Genomic DNA, 20,277 nt, shown 5'->3' on the forward strand with positions numbered 1-20,277 from the left:
GCAAAGAAAGATATCATATTGAGAATCGTGACTTGATCAAGTACTGTTCTGGAAGGATATCACAGCCATAGTCAGCCATATCCAGTAATGTTTTGCACACCCATTCTTATCCTTCCTTCCGCCCGGTTTCCGTCAGGTTGTTACCGTTTCGTGCACCGAGCCTCAAGTAGTTAGCTAGAGGGAATAAATCGGAACACGTCTTTGCATAGCCTGAAGCGATAAGCAACATCCTCTGTGTCTGGAAACAATGGCTCCATCGCGAATAGAGGATTCTAATCTGAGCACTTTGGACACAAAACGGATAGAAACTCGAATCAAACCGAAACTTCTGCTTTCTCAGCTGCCCAGCGATGAGATGAACACAGTGGACTTTCGTGGATCATCCTTCTTTAAAACAAACGAGAACCTCCCAACACCAGATGAAGTTATGGCGATGTCAAATTACCCTCATAAAACGTTTTATGATCCACCTCCCGTTATTTTCGACCATCTTGGGCTGCTCGTGAAATTCGGCAAGCGTATTACAATTGCCGAAGCCCAATGTATGTGGGCAATGAAGGAATTGTTTGGTGACAAGGTGCCCGTTCCGGAACTGTTTGGTTGGCGAGTCCGTAATGGGATTGTGTTTATCTACATGCAACTTGTACGTGGGGATACCCTAGCTGACAGGTGGGATGACATGCCTGAGAAAGATAAAATATCTATCTGCCATGATCTCCATGGAATCATAACATCCCTACGGGAGTTGCAGTACGATGACACTTGTGGCCCGTTTATTGGTAAGTTTTTTCTTCAATTATTGGTTTTGTCTATGCTTATCAGAACCGGGTACTTTAGGATCTATTAATCGACGAAATGTTCGTGATTATATCTTTTTAACTCACCCACTCGGAGGACCGTTCAAAAATATTCGACAGTTCCATGACTGGATATCCTCTTTACCACTTATCGGGCTCTCTGTCCCTAGCGACTATGTTGATCCCTACAGGCCATACCTACCTGATGATGCGACTATCAAGTTTACACATGCAGATATTCATGGTCGCAACATTATTATATCCCGAGGCAACTCTCCTAAAATTCTCGCACTAATAGACTGGGAACAATCTGGCTGGTATCCAGAGTATTGGGAGTGGTGTAAAGCCTGCTATACCTCTCATTATGATAGTGAATGGAGAAAAAAGTGGATGTCAAAATTTTTAACTCCCTACCATGATGAGCATCTTATATTTGCTGAATATACCCACTTCATGGGGGCCATCTAGGTGCTAGACAATATTTACTTTATAAGCTGTGATTATGTTTCAGATACAGTTGTCCCTTATGCTTAATATTTATGTTTTCTAATGTACCGTCACAAGCTAGGTTCTAGGTCATTGAATACAAGGCCCTTCCCTACTCTTCTAGCCACCCAACCGTAGCTTATCCTCCTACCACCCTCCTACTAACTAACCCCCAGCCCCTTGGGTAATGATAATGGGGTCCCTGCCACTCCCTCTGCGAGCTATCATGCGGCTCCGCGTCCTTGGCCGACTGGCTGTAGGCCAACACCGTGACTTGGGGGATCACGGTGAGCCTGCACGATCTCTCGAGCTTGAGCATCAATGTAGTTTTTCTCGATGAGCTTGTCAACGAACTCTACAGTCCACTCTTGGCATAGCTTGTTGGTCACCTGCGTTACTTGTTAACCAGAGTACAATGTAACAGCTGAGGTGATACTAAAAAGGATATACGTACGCCATCGACTGGAGCTAAGAAGTTCTGACTGATTGGAGGTGGTCGGACTCGAGAAGCCGTCACTTCGAGATCCCCAATTGGTGTGTCGCTTTTTTCAAAGTTGTCGCCTTGGGGATAGGCAATATGGGACTTGTCAATTTGTCCAATCTGGACGACGGCATGAAATGTTTTGCTCATGAAAGGGTTGTAATTCCGCTTGAACTCATGTTGGTATCCGGCCATTGGGGCACCGACAACATGGATGACTGTGCCTTTTTCGGTTTCGCCTTCGTTAGGAAGGAATATAGCGAAATGCTTTCGCTGCGAAGGAGCTCCTCGGAAAGCCACAAGATACAGTGGACGTGAAGCCTTTATTACAACCAAGGGATTCTGCAAGATAGGGACTGATATTGGAAAAGTGTGGATTGATAGTAGTTGTTTGTTGTGCTTGGATATCAGGCAGGAGCATTGTGGGTGGTTGAGGTGACTTATATAGTTAACTATGTCCAGCAACGCTTAGTCACTAGCAGGGGTTCTTGCGGCGGAGGCATACAGCTAGGCCTTCTCAGCATCCAACATGTATGAAAGGCGTTAAGTGAAACTTCTCAGTGCATAGGTACCCAACACCCCTTACGCTTCGTTTCTGTCTCTCAATAGCCAACCAATTTAAGCAGCAATATGTCAGCCCAGACACTCCCTAATACAACCCCTGTGCAAACAGGCCACTGCTAACCAATTTTATATGTTCGTTAGCTCAAACCATGTATCTACCTGGTAAAAATGGTCCAACTCGCTACTTACTCTACCCAATAATATCTAGCCACCTCACAACAGTATCCCAGGTGAAATCCTTCCCTGTTCTCTAGTTAGGTGAGTCACGGTTATTTGATGCATATAGCCGCTGTCATGTAAAAAGCAATAATATTCAACAGTTATGCAAGATCCTTGTGAAGATTCGGAAACACCAGTTTCTATTACCTACCAACTAAGTAACCGACAGGCAGCTAACCTATGCATGAGGCAGCTGCGTAAAGCTCCTGAATAGCTACATCGTCCATCTATATCCCATGTAACTAACAGTAGTTGGTTTGTCGAATAATTAGCTAGCTTACGTACCAACTGGCTTCAATAAGGAGTATTTAGATACTCCGTAAGATTTATCTGATGCGTTGTTATGGGCGAGATATTTCAGTGTCCTCGGCGGCTACAGGGTTTGTCGTTGAACCTTCTTTGCGGAGATAAGCAGCTGGAGCCTCAGTTCTCTTGGCATCCTCTCCACTTAACTACTTAGTTAGCGCCTCAATCTCATGCGTTAACTATCAGCGGGGCTGAACGGATAGACATCGCAGGCTGCCACTCGAGACCCTGCATTTCATGTCTATCAAGGAGCAGTTGTAGCCAGGGCTCCCAACGGCCGGCAGAACTGCCTACTTAGGCCCGGAGAGCATCATGTATAAAGCCCTTTTCGGTCAGAAGGTAACAAATAATGCGCGTCCGGAGTAACCAACTAACTAACTACGTGGACTGGGGGGCCAAAACGCGCGTCACAGACACTGACTAATTATGTGTCTCTGGGGAGAGTAACTAATATGTATTATCACTAGGTGTACGGAGTACACTCGATTAATATTATCCCAGGTGAAGTCATATTTCTCGATGTATAGCAGTGACACTCAGCTTCAGCTATATAGAAGTGCCAATGCCAGGAAAACAGGTAACTTATGGATAACTAGCGAACATGGGCTCAAGAAACAGGTGTATTATTAATCCTGGAGTCAGTTTGTTAGAAAGGGATCTCGTATTCTCAACAATCAACTGCAGACTCCGTACGGAGTAGTTGACTTAAAATCCCGCCAAACTAAAGACTTGATAAATTGGCATGAATAACTATTACCCCGGTCATTCCGTGAAAAGCAGGAGTTAGGAATCAAGGTCATACCCATTCTGGGAAAATAAAATAAATTGAAATAAAACAAAATGGCATCTTCACCCATAGTCCTGCAGGGCGGCTGTTGCTGCAAAAAGATTCGCTACACTTCGACTGCACTACCAAAATACATGTCCAACTGCTTCTGCATCACCTGCCGCAAGATATCCGGGGCTCCCTATGCAACTTTCGCCAGATTTCCTCGAAGCTCGATAACATGGCTGAACGAGCCTCCTAAATACTTCCGGTCCTCGAACTTTGCTAAGAGGGGTTTCTGTGGCGATTGTGGCTCGACTTTGACATACGAGCTGGATGAGAGACCAGAGAGTGTCTCCATAAGCCCTGGCTCCTTCGACGACTGGAGTGTTAAGGGGGAGCTCATGAAGCCTACCGATCATATCTTTCTAGGAGAAAAGGCTGTGTGGTTTGACGTTCCAAATGACGGGCTGAAGAGGTATACAGGGGATGATGAGGAGCCTGCAGCCGGAAATGCTTCCTAAGGACTGTTTTTGGTGGGACGTCGTTGTCTGGTGCCTTTGGATTAGTTGATGCATAGTTGGAGTTCATTTGAAATATGTCCCATAATACGATGCTCAAAATAGCAGCCGGATTCATCACTCATCACATCCGCAGAAGATGTATAAAAAACTTGCAATTAAACTATTTGCGCCAGCTAGTACAATAATAGCACACAGTAGCTATGTTGGGACCTATAGACAAGCAGTATTTTTTTTAAAGCCGTTATCTAGAACGTACTGGCAGCCAGTCGACTGGCAGCATTTTTAGCATCGACCCGGTCGTCGTCTTCCTCCATGATGGTTCCACTGCGGGATCTTCTGCCTGTTCCGTGGATAGTTCCATTTACGTCATCATCAACCTCTGGCACCGGAGCCACGAAACTTCCGCTGATACTCCTGCTTAGACTGTCCCCACGACGAGCGACACCGCTCCATGCATCTCCCTTCGGACCCTGGCTAGAAGCCAGGCTTGCTCGTCTAGCAGCTGGGTGGGACTCACGGCCCAAACGACTCAAACCTCCGGAAGAGTCAATGGAGCGGATATCTGCACGAACACTCTCTAGGGTGCTCAAGGTTCTGCGTTCAGCCTCGATCTCTCGGAGAGTATATTCGCGGAGACTGAGTAGTAGATCGTTTGCGGTTCGATTGAACCAGCGGCGCTTCTCCTGTAGGAGATTGTTAGTAACCCGCTGGGTTTTCTTCAATAAGTATTCCTCGTGGCCTCGAGCATCATCTAGGGCGCTTATGGCTTCGTCCACCTTATCAGGGCGTACGGAGGTGCTGGCTTTCAGGCGGTCTGCTGCGGCTCGCTTACTGCTAGCCGTTTGCTGCGCCTGAATCAATTCACGAAGTAGGATATGTCGATTCGTTAGTGTTTCCTTCACGATGAAAGCGTCCGACGAGTGGTAGTTCAAAGGATCGCCTAGAGTGGTGGCTTCAGCGGTGCCCTGAGCAGCATGGTAGTCTCCGGTGGTTTGAATAATTTTGCCGAGCTTCTTGTAGGCATTGGCAAGCCCAGCATGAGTCTCTTGAACATGCATTTGTCCAAGTTTGACTCCAAGGTCAGACTCCGCAAGAGCAAGTGCTATTCTCATAGTGGTTAGCGTTGTATAAATAATTGGTGATTTTCATCTCGAAGTTCCGTACCTCTTCTAGCCTTTACTACCCGGTCTACCTTCTGACCAGCCTCCATGGTCCCAAGGTAGAACAGCTTTACCACTGGACGTGCATCGTGCAGCTCTGGTGTATCATCAGGAGGTGGTGCAAATTGCTTTAGAACCTTCCGTCGTACGCCGGTGGCAGGCTGCTTCATCCGGACGACGGGGCTGTACCCGGAATCGCTCTCGACGAAAAGGATCATTTCGTCGTCGACCATTAAAACATCATTGCTGCATACATAGTTGAGCCATCGTTGCATCGAAGCCTTAACGCGTACCTCGTCTTCTTCGGTACCAGCGCCAGCGGGAGTAAGCGGAGGGGGGACAGCAGGCACCAACGCCTCTGGATTCGACGATATTAGGTGATCTCCAAGCTTGATAAATTCAGAGTGAGTTCTCCGGACATCTCGGAACTGTGTAGTTCGGAACTTAGGGATATTCGTCTATTAAGAATGGAGTGGTCAGTCATGGCAACCTCACGATAATCAAGCTACCGCTCGGAGGGTAACATACGTGAACATCAAATCGAATTACAGGGTCTCTCTTCCCTGTGCGTTCCAGTGCCGTAACCTTAGCCTGTAGTTTATACTTAGGTGCATTTGGTCTAGCCTGCTGTCGAGCTCCGGTTTGATATCTCGATGGAGCCTGCGATCGTTGCTGTTGCTGCCTGTACTCCTGCTGATGTTGGCTGTCATGCCGGTATGCTGCTTGTGCCTCAGGAGAACCTACAGGATGAGAATCCGCAGGATGATCCGATACACCTGGAGAGTGAACTCTCTCGCTCCCTTCGCCGTTGTGCTGGTATGGTCCTTCTTGGTCGGTGGTATAGGGCGATTGATGCTGCGAGGGGAACGCTGGAGGGACGTCACTGCTGGCAGAAAATGGCCGTGCAGCTCGTGGAGAGGTAGAGCCCCATGGTGACGAGTCGGTAGGATCAGGATCGTTAGTTATCGAGGAGTAGTCCATGCTGGCAGCTGCTGGACTGTCCAAGGTGGAGTAGTGGGCGTTGGATAACTGTCGCGAACGACTCGGGGCCAGAGAACCAGGCAGATACGCTGTCGAGGAACAAGGCTTTGCACTTCCAGATGAGGGTGTATACGGCGGAAGCCTCGTTTGCCCTTTTGTTTGCAGAGACTTGGGATCAAACCGCAGGTCAGAAGTTTGTCTGTAGCTGGATGTTCGCTTGGTTGGTTAACTAACTACCTAGTTCTCGGTGGTTCATCGAGGCGTTGGAGAAAAGTGCGTGGTTGGTCCAGGTTCGCCGCCCTAGTCAGCTGGCTATCAATTCTCGTCGCGAACTGCAAAATATCGTCACTCAAAGAATACATTATGGATGCATTGATATTGAACGATTAAGTGCTGTTCTATTGATCCGGTGATATTATGATATAGCCAGGGAGGATTTCGACCTCAATTGACGCGGTAGTTAGTTACGGGTAACTAACCAGACTTGCTTTCAAGACTTGTTACCTTCGACCCTATACATGGACTGGAAGCCGGCGTCAACGCCGTGAGCCATTGGGTATGACTATAGCTGTGTTACCGCTAGGGACTACCTTTTCGAGGTGGTTCTTGCTGCCGACCTGTCGGGCTGGTGCACCAAAATGGCTATCTCGAGCATCTCTGCTGAGGAGATACTCGACAGCAGTGCCTGGTGGGAATGTGGAAGATCTCAATAGAACAAGAAACATTGGGATAATAGCGCATATTGATGCTGGGAAAACAACTACAACGGAACGAATGCTGTATTATAGTGGTTTTACACGGAGAATCGGCGATGTGGATGATGGCTCTACCGTAACGGATTTCCTGCCAGCGGAGAGAGCTCGAGGTATCACAATCCAGTCCGCTGCAATTACTTTCTACTGGCCTCCGCAGCAAGAGGAATCATCCAACAGCTTAACCCTAGAAGATGTGGACAAGAAAAGATTACCGAGGTCGGCTGTTCCCCATACGATTAACTTGATTGATACCCCTGGACATGCCGATTTTACGTTTGAGGTGCTACGGTCGCTTCGAATCCTGGATGGAGCAGTTTGTATTCTGGATGGAGTTGCTGGAGTTGAAGCGCAAACCGAGCAAGTTTGGCGTCAAGCATCGACATACGGCATCCCCAGGATCGCCTTTGTCAATAAACTGGACCGAGAAGGCGCTGCGTTTGGCAGGACTATAAAGGAAATTGGTGCCCGGCTTGGGGGGTGGCCAGCAGTCTGTCAAATTCCCTGGTTCGAGGGAGGTGATGGTAAACTGCAGGGGGTTGGAGACGTTATCTCCCTTCAAGGACTGCTTTGGGAACTTGGAGGGGATGGCAAAAAGATATCTGTCTCAAACCTATCTACACTAGAACAGTCTGACAGACAATTTGCAGACGAGTTGAAAAAGGCCAGGATTGCACTGGTTGAGCTTCTGAGCGAGCATGACGATACTATGGTGGAAAACTTTCTGGAGCATGATGAAGACCATCTGGCGGTCAAGCCTATAGAGATCCTCGAGAGTCTCCGTCGCTGTCTACTGGGAGACATTGAAAATAAGATCATTCCCACGTTTGCAGGTGCCAGCTTCAGAAATATCGGTGTTCAGCCGTTACTTGATGCAGTAGTGAACTTACTTCCGAGTCCATTGGAGCGGCCGGATCCAGAGATTAGCATCAATAACGTCAGATGCGGGTTGAATGAATACCTTGAAGGGAAAGCTATGGTAGGAACCTCATCAGGCAGCCAAAAGGGGAAGAAGGGAGTGATCCCAAGGTCAAAGCCGGCAACATCTCTTCAAAAGCTTGAAGCTTGCGCACTAGCTTTCAAGGTCGTTAGTGACGCAAAGAGAGGCGTCCTTGTTTATGCGCGCATTTATTCGGGGATACTGCATAGGAATGCACTACTATTCAACACAAACCTCCAGATCTCCGAGCGAGTACCTCGTCTCCTCAAGATGTACGCTTCAGACGCTGTTGAACAAGAATCCGTATCTGCTGGCCATATTGCCGTCTTTGTCGGGTTGAAATATGCTCGGACGGGAGATACACTGATTTCATACGCTGGAAACAAGCAGAGTCCGCCTGAGCCCTTAAACACATTACAGCTGCGCCCTATCAATGTTCCTCCTCCTGTGTTTTTCTCCAGTGTTGAACCTCATAGTCTCAGCGAGGAGAAGAACCTACAGACTTGCCTAGCACTCCTTTTACGAGAAGACCCTAGTTTGCGAGTTACGCAAGATGAAGATTCTGGCCAAACTCTGCTCAGTGGTATGGGCGAGCTTCATCTTGAAATTGCCCGCGATAGACTAGTAGGCGACTTCAAGGCAAAGGCGTCTATGGGGAACATTGAAATTGGGTATCGTGAATGCATCACCGGGACATCTTCAACGACCTCGAAGGTATTCGATAAAGAAATTGCCGGGAGAAAGGGAAAGGCAGGTTGCGAAGCTATTGTGGAACCCCTTGCTGAAGAGCAAGAACCGCAGCAAAACAGAGATGACCATGTCTACACACAAACTGTGGATGGCAACCGAATCACCATTGAACTGCCCAACATAGGAGAAAAGAAAGGTAAACAGGCAGACGATATGTTTCCAGCACATTTGTCGATTGACATAGTTAAAAATGCCCTTTATGCGGGAGGCCTGGCTGCCCTCGCCCGTGGACCAAAGTACCAATTCCCCCTTCATGGCGTTGACGTGAAACTAAGGCTCGACCTCGAACAACATCTCTTTGGGACCGAGACAACTGCGTCCGCCATTTCGGCGGCAGCAAGACTTGCTACTCAATTTGCGCTGAGGGAAGTGTCTTCTTCATCAGGTCTGATGGAACCAGTCATGAATGTCTCGATCAGTGTTCAGGAATCAGCGCTAGGTTCTGTAGTACATGATATCTCATCGTCGCGCGGAGGACATGTCGTTTCACTTGACGATGACGCTTCTTCTTCTCCATCTACGGAGTCAGAGGAATCGAACACCGTTGATGTGTCCAAGATATATGCTCCGAGAGATCCATTCGAGCCCTCGTCCAACCAGAGTGTGTCGGCATCCTTATCAGCAACAAACCAGTCTAGAACTATATCTGCAAAAGTCCCGTTGAAGGAAATGGTGGGATATTTGAAACACTTAAGGAGTATTACTGGCGGAAGAGGGACTTTCGTCATGAGCGTTGATAGATTTGAGAAGATGGGCAGCCAGAGAGAGAAGGCTATATTGGCTGAGATCCGAGGGATATAGAAGATGCTGGAAATATATGGGATTTGTAAGATATCTAAGAAATGTAAATGTACGATGTAGCAAGAATATAGAGCGTTTGATAGAAGAATTCACCATCAATGCATAAACCAGCCGCCCAATTGAAATGAACAAGGAAAAGTAGTCATTATATCCGATATATATGAGCGAAAAAGAAAAATGTTCGTTATATGCAAATCATCGATCCCCCAACCCTCTAGATATCTAGTGCGCTTAACCTACCAATTATCATCCCATCCATCATCCTTTGACACCGACGAGGAAGTAGGCTTGATAGAGCTCGAATCATTCTTCTTCATCGTTCCAGTGCCGATAGCTCCCGAGCCGGAGGAAGAGCCAGCACCATGCCTTTGCCTATCCCTCTCATCTCCAAGAGCAGCAAAGCTGTCCCAGAAATCTTTTCGCTCAGGTTCAAACCCTCTGGATGAAGCTGACGCAGAGCCTGTTGTACGATGAGGGCCGCCAGCTGGGCCATCACTTCCTTCTACGAAGCGATTGAATGAGTCTGCGGCTGTACGGGTGCCTGTCTGTATGTTCCGGCCGACTTCTGTAGCAGCAAGACGAGCCTGGGCTGCAAGATCTGATTCCGCAAGCTAAGAAGTTACAGTCAGTAAGCAGTGTCTAGGAAAAGAAAAAGGAGTACGGTAGAATACGCACTGTCTTTGCAGCGGGTTGAATGTATGTATCATTCACGGTCTTCGCACTCCTTCCAACGGTAGTAGTGAACCATCCGAATCCCTTCGTCAACGCCGCAACAGGATCAGATTGGAAATCATCCAATCCTGGAATCCCACCTGCACCACCACCGGGCCTTGACGAGGATGAGTCCACTGGCATCCCTCCACCGAAACCGGTATACTTCCCGCCCTCAGAGGGAGGCAAGCCTTCCGATCTCGAGGCATTGACACCTCCCATCTTCGCAAAATACGCCTCATTCTGTTCCTTTTTGCTCAGTTGGCCGGTAGCTGACTTTGATCTGGAAAGTGGTTCTCGCGAATCATTCCCAAACCCCCTGGGCGTCGTAGTGTTTGACCGTGACAACCCACCACCCGGCAGTTTGTTGTCTGTGGCGCTTTTTTTCTTAACTTCCGTCTTCGGCACAGGCACGTATTCCCTCCCTTCGACTTTCGCGGATAACCTCTCCTTCCACTCCTCGCCTACCTCGCCGCTATACCGTTCTTTCACGGTGGAGTCCTCGAAGGTCCTGCCCTCTGCGAGAGTGAGTGAATGTGCGTCAAAGAACTGTTTCCAGGGCTCGTTGCCTCCGTTCTCCATGCGTTGGATCTCAGCGAGTTTGAAGGCGTCCATGGTTATGCTGCGGACAAAGGAGATGTGGACTCCAAGGCCGCGATGGATGCCGGCGCAATTGAGACATATGAACGTTCCGAATTTAGGCGACGCCTGGGAGCAGTGAATGCAGATATCATGTTAGAAGCAGTCTTTGTAAGTGCCTTCGTTTGGAATAATGCAGCGGTGGCCAGGAATTCAATAAGGGACAGAGGTGGTTATCGTACCCATTGCGGGGAGGGAGCGCCACAGTCGCAACATCGATCGTTCCCGTTGGTTTTCTGGATGATCTGGAGCTATATTTACGATCAATAGAGCTGCCGTCAGTCTAGTCCTTTTATTCCATGGCGTAGATAACTAAGGGCGTGGGAGAATGTGTGATGTGTGCCGTGTAGCGTGAGGTTGGGTGCATAATTACCTTACTCCTTGTCTCTAGGTCGACTTCCCACGGCTTCGACATGGTGAACCGACACCGATTCAAATGGCAGAGCTAGACGCAATCAGAGTATAAGTGAAGACACGGTTATGAGCGAGCGTTGGCAGCGTGAAGCTGGAGTTGGTGTAAGTTGGCTGCAGGTCGGCGCTTGGGAGTCCCGTTTCTTCGAGCAGGCGGCCTCTCACAGTGGGACGGGAAGACTCCACTCGAACCGACGGAGACAAAGGCCGTTGAAGCCTTGGTGCCCTCGTAGTGCTGCGTGGAGAATCCGGAGAGGGCTGCTGTAGTTGCAGCGAGCAGTTAAGAGATCCTCGAGGTTCCCGTTGGTGTTGTCTCTGCAGGATTTTGGCTGCAGTTCGCTAACTATGTGGCTTGATCGAAAGGAGGCCGCACACGACAGTCGGGCGCATGCAGACACGGACTACGGGATGAGAAAAGAAAATCACCAGAAAAGAGACTAAGACTGCAAGGAAAACTAGAAGATGATATATAATAGATCCATAAATTCGTTTCCTTAATCGAAATTTTTGTGTCTAAAATACATCGTAAAGCGGCTGGGCACAGCCATGGGGGGAGTGAGAAAGAGAGGATAGGATATAGGTGTCGGGTTGATCAACTCGCAAGCGAGATGATACGGTGATCGACCTTCCAAACAGGCGGCTCGATGGGATACCGTGTTGACGATGGCCCGAAGGAGCTGCTAAAAAATGCCAAACATGGATCGGTACTTTGAAATTTTTAGTGATAATTGTGCGTTGTGTGATATTTTTTTTTTTTTTTTCGAGGTAGGATATTGATCAGATAAGCAATGCCGAATACTTCCAAAGACTCATCCAGTCTGTAGACACGAGACTGCTGGATCTCTCTGATTTTGCTCAAAGAGTGAGTTTTTGTGTGTGTGTTTTTTGTATGTGTTGTTTAAGCGGTGGTCGGGGCAGCGGCAGCCTCGGAAGAGTCAGCAGCAGGAGCGTCAGCTGGTTCATCAGCCTGGCCCTCTGGGACTTCGTCTTCCTTTCCGGGGCTGTCGATAGCGACCTTGACAGCGATCTCACGACCATTGACATCCTTACCGTGCATCTCCTGGACGGCCTTCATCTGGAGGGCCTCAGATCCAAGGGTGACGAAACCGAAGCCACGGCCCTTGCGGGCTTCACCACGGGCCTGGAGCTTCTTGACCATGAAGTGGGGGATGGGGCGGAGGGCGATCTTCGAGGAAACTGGCTCGTAGGCAGCAAAGAGCTCCTTCAACTGTTCAGGGTCAGCATACGGTACGAGAACAGTTTGTCGGTATAGTGAGCTGATGGACTTACGCCTTCTTCGGTAAGATCGTATGGGAGGTTGGCAACCATGACCTTGGTCTTGGAAGGAATGCCATCCTCTGGAGGACCACGGCGGACACGAGGACGACGGCCCTTTTGTTCCTGGGCTTCTCCGTCGGCGTTGGTGACTTCGTTCAGGCCAGCCTGCTCGGCAGACTCCCCTTCAGGGTGGCCTTCTTCAGTCTTCTAGAAATATAATAACACTCGTAAGCAAATGGAAAAAAAAGTACAGAAACGAAAGACCGGTGTAGAAAAAACGTACACGTCCGCCACGACCGAGACGGCCGCCACGGCCACGACCCCGGCCACGTCCGCGGCCGCGGTTGGAGGACCTCTTGCGTCCCTCTGTGCCACTGGTGCCCTCGTTACCGCTGGCACCAGCTTCCTTGTCCTTCTGCTCCTTCTGCTCCTTCAGTTGCTTCTGCTCATCGGGCTTGCGAGCAAGCTGGACGGAGACCTTACGCTCGAGGATTTCCTTGCCGGTCAGAGCAGCAATAGCATCCTGAGCCTCCTGAGCGGTGGCAAGGTCGACAAAGGCGTAGCCAACAGGGCGGTCAGTGCGAGGATTCACAGGGATAGAGGTGCTCTCTCTAGATCATCAGTGTTAGTAGGCGGCCAGAGGAAAATAATAAACTTAACAAGGTAGAGGGCGCCGGGCGGACAAGCGGACAAGCGGTCGACCGAGCCAGTGCCCAATTAGCTGGAAAAAGAGGAGGGGGCAGAACACAGCAAATTCCCACAATGTAGCTGCCGCCTGCTCTCCTTCTCGGCCTGCTCGCTTGTGGCCCCCTGACGCAGGGCGAGACTCACACATTGAAGCCCTGGAAGAAGTCCTTGAGTTCCCCCTCGGTGGTCGCATACGCGAGGTTCCCAATGTACAAACGGCGGCCCTCGTCTGCGCTGATGGTGGACGGGTCTGGGTTGGCAGCGGCAGCAGCCGGGGCAGCACCGTTGGCCTCGTTGACGGTGACGGAGGCCATGGTATCGGCAAGTTCATTGACAGCAGAAGACATGATCGTTCGCTTGGTTGAGAGGACTTTGCGGAGATGTCGAAGTTGAATGGCAAAAGCTGCCTCCTTGGGGACTTGAAGAGGGGGGATGGAAGGGTCGCTTGGTGCCCTAGATACTGAGAAACGGAGATCCGAGAGATGAGTTGTTGTGCTTGTCCTATCTTGAGTCTGGTTGAGATGGAAGAAGAAGCAGAAGAAGAGGAAGAAGAAGAAGAAGAAAAAGAAAAGAAGCAGAAAAGAAAAAGAAAGCCGGAGGTTGGAAAAGGAGGAGGCTAGCCGTTTTGGGATAAAACGACGTCGAAATAAAGTAGCCACAACACAGACTTGAATATCAACAACAACGTCAACACAACAACACTACAGATAAAGAGAAGAAGAAGATGATGATGATAATATCAATAAACAAGGAGATAGAGGCCTAGTAGTATCTACTAGAAGACAGTGGAGCTAGTGCGCATCGTTGAGGCAGCAAGAGAGGCAGCAAAGAAACTGCAGTATAGATAGTAGTATAGACAGCAGCAAAGGCATTGGTTGTAGATGGTATTAACATCTATCTATCTTGCTGTGACTATTATCTGTCTATCTATACAATGTCTATGTGTGAGCTAGTTTTGCTTGTCACTGTGTGCTCTATCAATACCCCAAGTGTGGCTATCACTATAGAGAGCACATATCACAAAGATATACCTAAATGCTCAATACTATTATACCACATATATATCACTGAGTGACTCATTAGCTACTAGTGTGCTTAGCTGTGTTCTGCTGGCCTTATCCTGCTGGAAAATTCTTCACAATAGGACACTCAACAACACTAGACTAACAATGGACTGATAGACTCTGCTGTGTTGCCAGCCGCCCCTTTATCAAGCAGCTGAAAAGAGGCTGGGACTGTATTTTTTTCTTTTCTCTTCTTCCTCTCTCTTCTTCGTCCTCTTTACTCTCACCATCCTCCCTCCTATATTCCCCTTCCCCTTTGCAGCAAGAAGCAAGAACTACTTGACAGCCAGAAGGCAGCATCCAGCTTCAAAAGCCTAGCATCAGCAGACTACCAGATATCCATCCGCCGAAGACATGTCTCGGTGCCACTACTACGTAGTGGACGACGACGAGGATGACGACGTCCAGATTGTCGGGATCAACTCGTTGAACCCCGAGGCTGCTCCCGGGCCTCAGCTGGGCGAGTATCGTCTCGATACTCCAAGATGTAAGCTCCAACGTTCGCTGCAGTATATAGCTGAAGATCTGATACTAATTTTTTTTTCTTTTTTTTTTTTTTTTTTCAGCCTTTTACCAGGGCACCAGCTATCTCAGCCAGCCCTTCTACACGGGCTTGGCCGCCCACGAGATGCTGGCAACTTCGGCCGCTGGCCTTGGAGGGGTGGCTCCTCTGATTCCTTTCCCGGCCGCCTACCAGTCTTCCTCCGGGCAGCCTTCGGCTGCAGAGTCCGTCTCTGCTGGCCCATTCTTCCCCCCTGCCGCCCAGACCGGCCACATCGTTGACTTGAGCTCTGTTCCTGCCTCCCAGGCTGCCCCTGTCTCCGAATCTTCTGCCGCCTCCGCCTCCGGTTCTGGGTCATCCCATTCCTCGGCCTCTTCTGGCTCTGGACAGGCTACTCGCTCCGAATATGAGCTCGACCCTACCTCAAGTCAGACCCAGACAGCACCTGCTCAGTCCACGCTACTATCCATGAACAATCTCCCACCGGCAATACGGCTGAAGATCTGCTTGGTTGGGAAGAATGGGCATATCGTCAGAGTCTGGATCGTCGCTGGAAATGGCGACTCCACTACCAATCCTGATCAGTTCCCTCCATCTTTCTTCAGTGACCTTGCAAACACAATCGTCTCGAGCTTTCCTTATGAGGACTTTGCTTATAAGCACCGCTGCACTGTCGACGAAGTCAACCATGCTCTTATTGCACAGGTTGTAGCTCCTTTAATTCAATGTCACTCAATCGATAAAAAGCAGATGGCAGATACTGCCAATGATATCTACAACCGTTGGGTTCCTAGTGATTATCAATACCATGATGCACAGCATGCCAACTCCAGCTCTCATACTACTCCAACCAAACCTGATCACTCTAGATTTCATGAGACATCAGCTAGGGAAATGTGTCCTTCTCCTCAGCTCACCCGTGAAGAAACTCTGGAATATGCTCGTGTTCTCCTCGAGGGCATTGCCGACTATGCTTTTGACACTGATAATTATACCCAAGCTCAAAATAACGCTGTTCCCCAGGCCCAGATTGTTGGCACTCCTAAACCAATCTTAACCTCTAATATTCAGGCCCAATCCGAAGTAGAATTTATTAAGAACGAGCATATCTTTACTACTCCATGTCCCCCTCATTCTCAAGATAAGGATACCAATTTATCACGCCGGCCCATGAAGCATGCAGAGTCTCCTACTTCTCTTAAGCGTATATCATCTTCCACCTCCTCATCCACACATTCAGCTCTTATCAACCCCAAGCGTCGATACGAGGACATTGCCGACCCTGAGTCTCCCTCTCCTCAGAACCAACTATCTCGCAATGAACGCGAAAACACTCCTCGCCCAACTAAAAAGGCCAAGACTGCCTTTAGTAATCTTTTACCATCTTCTAAAACCTGCGAGAAAGAGGGCCCTTTCCCACTTTTAAAGCTGCAAAATAGTGAGAAAGCGAAGAAGCCAGACATTTACCCAGCAAAGCCTCATACCTACGTTCCTCTCACTGATGAAACTCGCATTAAACGCCAACGAGTTACCGTCGACCCATTCGGCAAATACAAAAAGGTCTCTCCTTACTTAGAGCCTAATAGGAACTACACCAATATCCTACTCGAACGCGGCGTTCCACTTGAAAAGCATCCACGTACTAAGCGCCCCTTAACCGAACGTGATATTGAGACTATCAAGAAGGGACAGAAGAACTTCTTTAAGTACGCCATGAAGCTTCAGTGCGAACATATGGATCGTTTGGGCCTCCCACATCCAATTCTCAAGGAGCACCTAATTGATGAAGGTGAAGATGAAGCTCCTGCCCCTGAAGACTTTTACCACTGGGACGATGAAGGTTTCGATGACTAGACTATATCAAGTCTTGCCTTTCTCCCTTATTTCAATATTTTCTACTCTACTTTCTCACTTTGATTTCGTTTGGTGTGGCCTTTTACTCGATATGAACCTGATAGAAGGGAAAAAGGAAGAAAATGGCTGAAAATAAAAAAAATATTATGACTTGAACTGTGTCTGTACCATATCTGATCATTTCTTTGTTTCTTTCTTCCGCTTTTTGTACCTGATGTTCTTTTGTACTTTATGGGGTTTGACACTGACTAAGAATGCATTCGATAACTACGTTTCGCTCATGTAAAATGGCAAAGTGAAAAAGCAAAGATTGAGACTTGGATATGGAATCCAAGGTTACTCTCCTGTACGATCTTCATCACTTCAATTATATAAATGAACAAACACTTCACAGGGGGTATAACAAGCTTGAAACCAAAGAGGAAAATCAGGCATCTCATTCCGGACCAAACAGTACATAAAATAGCCAGCGTTCTAGTAGCATAGCATCTCTCTTGCAAGGAAACAGGAAAGGGAGAAAAAATCATATATAGAAAATCCATTGAGAACAGCGCCTCCCCATTCATGAGTCCCCTCCTATTTCCCATCATTGTTGAGAAGAGTAAAGCAATGTATAGGAGAAAAGCAGGTCATATGAAAACAGAAATGCCAGGTACATACGCTTGGTAGGTAGAAGGTATTACTTCAAAATTTTTATAGAAACAAGGAGCAAAAGGGAAAAAAAAAAAAGCTAAACAAACCTATACATGTCGAACTAAAGGGCGAGGATAAGAGTTTTATCGGTTATAGGAGTAGTCGCCGGATACTTCTGATCGGTGCCCACCGTATGCTCCTCCGTAGCTGGTGTCATAATCACTCAACGAACTGCCTGCTGGTGGGATAGGACTTAATCTAGGTGGTAGGCTGCTAACATTGGAAGCAGTGGGATCGTAAGAGGGCGGAGGACGATGGCTGCCGTGGGGACCCAAATCGTCTACCTCGCTGTTATGCAGGAGAGCGTAGGCGTCCTCGTCATTTTGGCGGGATGGAGGTCCGCCGTGGTACCGGCCCGTTCGGGATTCGGCGTCTCTGTCGTCGTCGTCGTCGAAGTCGTGTGGTGCTGCGTTTGAGGAGAACGCTGCTTGAGCGTGGGCTGCAAAGGTAGGGTCCGAGCCGTCATAGGGCATCGTTCCTGTCCGGCGGTATTCCATCACGCTTCGTAGGGAGATCAGGGTGGTGCCAATGAAGATTATACTGGAAACTCGTTAGTGGTAAAATCCCTTTGAATGCGAAGCAATACACTCACAAGACAAACACAGCCAGGATAGTTGTTCCAGTGCTTAGTCTGCACTTGGTCGGACTTCCAAAGGCGAAGACATCACATCCGGACTTCTTGCCCTTGTCCTTGTCGTCCTTGTTCTTATCGTTGTCTTTGTCTTTCTCACCCTGAGCTACACCCGTCCCGACATATGTTGCCGTAGCTATCCAGGCCGCAAACCAGAGCAAAGTGAAGAGGCCGTCGACGAACGCAAAGGCAAAGACGTTTCCGAATTTCCTAAGACGCGGCCACATGGGCACTGCCGTCAGGTATATGAGCCCGGGGATGCTGACCCAGCACTAACCACAGCCCAGCGTCAGTACTCCGTCTACAGCTTTCAATCATCAGGAACAGAGCGCCAAACGTACCAGGATGAAGTAGTACACTGTCCTGCCATCGGTCTTGCCTGCCTGAGTGAACACTGCAATTGTCATCGCCCATGCTAGGAATATTATGAATGCCTGGAATCCATGTATGATGCTCTTTGTCCGCGAGTTGGTAAAATCTGGTAGGCTCAGCATCTCTCCCCCTGTATCCTCTGTCTATAGTCTGTCTATCCGCGGCGGCTCAAAGTGTGTATGGCGTCTTCTGGTGTGTCTCCGGCCGCGGTAGATATCTAGTGGTTGCTGTTGTTTACGCGAGTAAATAGTGATGGAGATAAAGTAAACAGGCAGAACCTCGGCCGAACCGACGAAGATGCTAAACTAGAGAAGGTAACGACGCAGAAGCAGACAAGGCAGCGCTTTTATTCGGTGCGTATATCGGTGCTCGATAGGCAGCTGGCGCTGTACTGATAGACAGGCAGACTTGGGGCTGAGCGAGCGTGGAGGAAGGAAAATAACACTTGCATCTTGCCTGCGAGCACCTTGGCGCAGTTACAGTCTCCATAGTGACGGGCCGAGACAGCCACAACCAACGCAGCAAATGAACTATCAACAGCGACAGCTACAGCGACTGACGTCCACAGTTGCAGCAGCGGCATGAGATATGCTGCAGGATGACCGGGCGCAGGCATGGGATGAGCATCCTGTTCATACTTACCCACGGAGAGCAAGCAGAAGACCGTTCAGGGATATACCAGATAGCGAACTCCCCCGAAGTGGCTGCGCTGCGCCTACGAGAGCGAGGTTGACGACGCTGTGGCTGACCGGATTGCTTCTGCTCCCGCTAAAAATAGGACCCTGGCGCTTCGTATCTCCGCAGGCAGAGAGCTGGTTGATGCCTAGGCGGACGGATGGGCGAGAATTCAGTCAGCTGTGCAGTAATACTCCATTCCATGCCTAGCGTCGAAGGACAGCGGTGGTTGATAGGCGACAAGACAGCTGCATCAGAGTAAAGGCACGATCCTAACGTCCCTGTCCTGATACCGGTCAACTAGTCAACTAACTACTGACCAGGTTGTGGGCGTGGATGGGTGGTTATGGCTGTTTGGCCTCCCTGGCATGATAGTTAGCTCGCCGTCGACAGGATACCACATCGGATAATCAGCGCCAAATGGCCATCTGCGTTTAACTAGCTAACCAACAGCTATGGACGTTCTCTACTCTCAGCATAGAAGTCGCTGAAGCCATCTGCTCCCGCTTCGTGGCGCCCATGGCTCAATATTTATGTATGGACTACTACTAACTAGCAGTCTGACCCGACGCAGCAGCATATAAAAATCAACCCCCACGTCCTGTTGAAAAGATATTCTCGCATCACACACAATCTATCATGTCTGATACTGCTGCAAAGAGGAGCGAAGGGCCTAAGCAAGCAAACTCTCCTGGAATAACACATACCGACGTCTCAATTAATCAACGCTGCAGTCGATGAACAGTTTGCCTGCTCTTTATACCAAGAAATCACCGAAAGCTATTCCAACAATATGATGCAGCCTTAATTGCAAGGCTTCAAGTTCTTATGTCACTGGAAGCAACAATATATGGGCCTCATGAGTGCCTAGACATCGCGCTCATCTCCTGTTCCATCAGCCGTAGATGGGAGACTCCACTGGCATTGTCGTTATAAAATTGCCGAAGGTGAAAGACAACTAGAGACGGGCGACCGCCAGTTCAGTTCTCCATCGGGAAATAAGGGAACTTATCGAACGAGAATTTGGAATCCGACTGGCCGACATGATGGAAAGGGAAGAGAGGGTATCTCGAGAGATCTGGCCTGAAAAGACTGGGAATTGGTGGACAGACCGGCACAGCTTCCCTCTCTTGACGGAGCAACTGTATATACGCCAGGGTTTAACAGTTAGATCAGTTGAGATTACGGAGGGCTTCGCCATCAAACTATCACACAGTAGATTATTATTATTTT

The 20,277-nt window shown here is 48.9% G+C and overlaps 9 protein-coding genes across 9 annotated transcripts; 4 read left to right on the forward strand and 5 right to left on the reverse strand.

Annotated features, from left to right (window-relative positions):
• Nucleotides 1-247: 247 nt before the first annotated feature.
• On the forward strand, nt 248-1,265 carry TERG_03968 (uncharacterized protein; the record flags this gene model as incomplete). Its single annotated transcript, XM_003234869.1, has 2 exons — nt 248-779; nt 838-1,265. The coding sequence occupies 2 exons, from the start codon at nt 248-250 to the stop codon at nt 1,263-1,265; spliced, it is 960 nt and encodes a 319-aa protein (XP_003234917.1).
• Nucleotides 1,266-1,507: 242 nt separating this feature from the next.
• On the reverse strand, nt 1,508-1,959 carry TERG_03969 (uncharacterized protein; the record flags this gene model as incomplete). Its single annotated transcript, XM_003234870.2, has 2 exons — nt 1,508-1,672; nt 1,738-1,959. The coding sequence occupies 2 exons, from the start codon at nt 1,957-1,959 to the stop codon at nt 1,508-1,510; spliced, it is 387 nt and encodes a 128-aa protein (XP_003234918.2).
• A 1,734-nt stretch (nt 1,960-3,693) lies between these two features.
• TERG_03970 (uncharacterized protein) lies at nt 3,694-4,143 on the forward strand (the record flags this gene model as incomplete). Its single annotated transcript, XM_003234871.1, has 1 exon — nt 3,694-4,143. The coding sequence occupies one exon, from the start codon at nt 3,694-3,696 to the stop codon at nt 4,141-4,143; it is 450 nt and encodes a 149-aa protein (XP_003234919.1).
• Nucleotides 4,144-4,388: 245 nt separating this feature from the next.
• TERG_03971 (uncharacterized protein) lies at nt 4,389-6,284 on the reverse strand (the record flags this gene model as incomplete). Its single annotated transcript, XM_003234872.1, has 3 exons — nt 4,389-5,245; nt 5,308-5,761; nt 5,832-6,284. 3 exons carry the CDS (start codon nt 6,282-6,284, stop codon nt 4,389-4,391), a joined length of 1,764 nt encoding a protein of 587 aa, XP_003234920.1.
• Nucleotides 6,285-6,842: 558 nt separating this feature from the next.
• Nucleotides 6,843-9,527, forward strand: TERG_03972 (translation elongation factor G; the record flags this gene model as incomplete). Its single annotated transcript, XM_003234873.1, has 1 exon — nt 6,843-9,527. One exon carries the CDS (start codon nt 6,843-6,845, stop codon nt 9,525-9,527), a length of 2,685 nt encoding a protein of 894 aa, XP_003234921.1.
• A 236-nt stretch (nt 9,528-9,763) lies between these two features.
• On the reverse strand, nt 9,764-10,853 carry TERG_03973 (uncharacterized protein; the record flags this gene model as incomplete). The annotated part of the gene is made up of 2 exons (XM_003234874.2): nt 9,764-10,138; nt 10,203-10,853. 2 exons carry the CDS (start codon nt 10,851-10,853, stop codon nt 9,764-9,766), a joined length of 1,026 nt encoding a protein of 341 aa, XP_003234922.2.
• Nucleotides 10,854-12,186: 1,333 nt separating this feature from the next.
• On the reverse strand, nt 12,187-13,600 carry TERG_03974 (uncharacterized protein; the record flags this gene model as incomplete). The annotated part of the gene is made up of 4 exons (XM_003234875.1): nt 12,187-12,516; nt 12,579-12,773; nt 12,850-13,177; nt 13,398-13,600. The coding sequence occupies 4 exons, from the start codon at nt 13,598-13,600 to the stop codon at nt 12,187-12,189; spliced, it is 1,056 nt and encodes a 351-aa protein (XP_003234923.1).
• Nucleotides 13,601-14,671: 1,071 nt separating this feature from the next.
• TERG_03975 (uncharacterized protein) lies at nt 14,672-17,233 on the forward strand (the record flags this gene model as incomplete). Its single annotated transcript, XM_003234876.2, has 2 exons — nt 14,672-14,804; nt 14,884-17,233. The coding sequence occupies 2 exons, from the start codon at nt 14,672-14,674 to the stop codon at nt 16,671-16,673; spliced, it is 1,923 nt and encodes a 640-aa protein (XP_003234924.1). The 3' UTR covers nt 16,674-17,233.
• Nucleotides 17,234-17,449: 216 nt separating this feature from the next.
• TERG_08801 (uncharacterized protein) lies at nt 17,450-18,491 on the reverse strand (the record flags this gene model as incomplete). The annotated part of the gene is made up of 3 exons (XM_003234877.1): nt 17,450-17,906; nt 17,959-18,269; nt 18,339-18,491. The coding sequence occupies 3 exons, from the start codon at nt 18,489-18,491 to the stop codon at nt 17,450-17,452; spliced, it is 921 nt and encodes a 306-aa protein (XP_003234925.1).
• Nucleotides 18,492-20,277: the final 1,786 nt, after the last annotated feature.

This window comes from Trichophyton rubrum, assembly GCF_000151425.1.
Source record: "Trichophyton rubrum CBS 118892 genomic scaffold supercont2.4, whole genome shotgun sequence".
NCBI lineage: Eukaryota > Fungi > Ascomycota > Eurotiomycetes > Onygenales > Arthrodermataceae > Trichophyton > Trichophyton rubrum.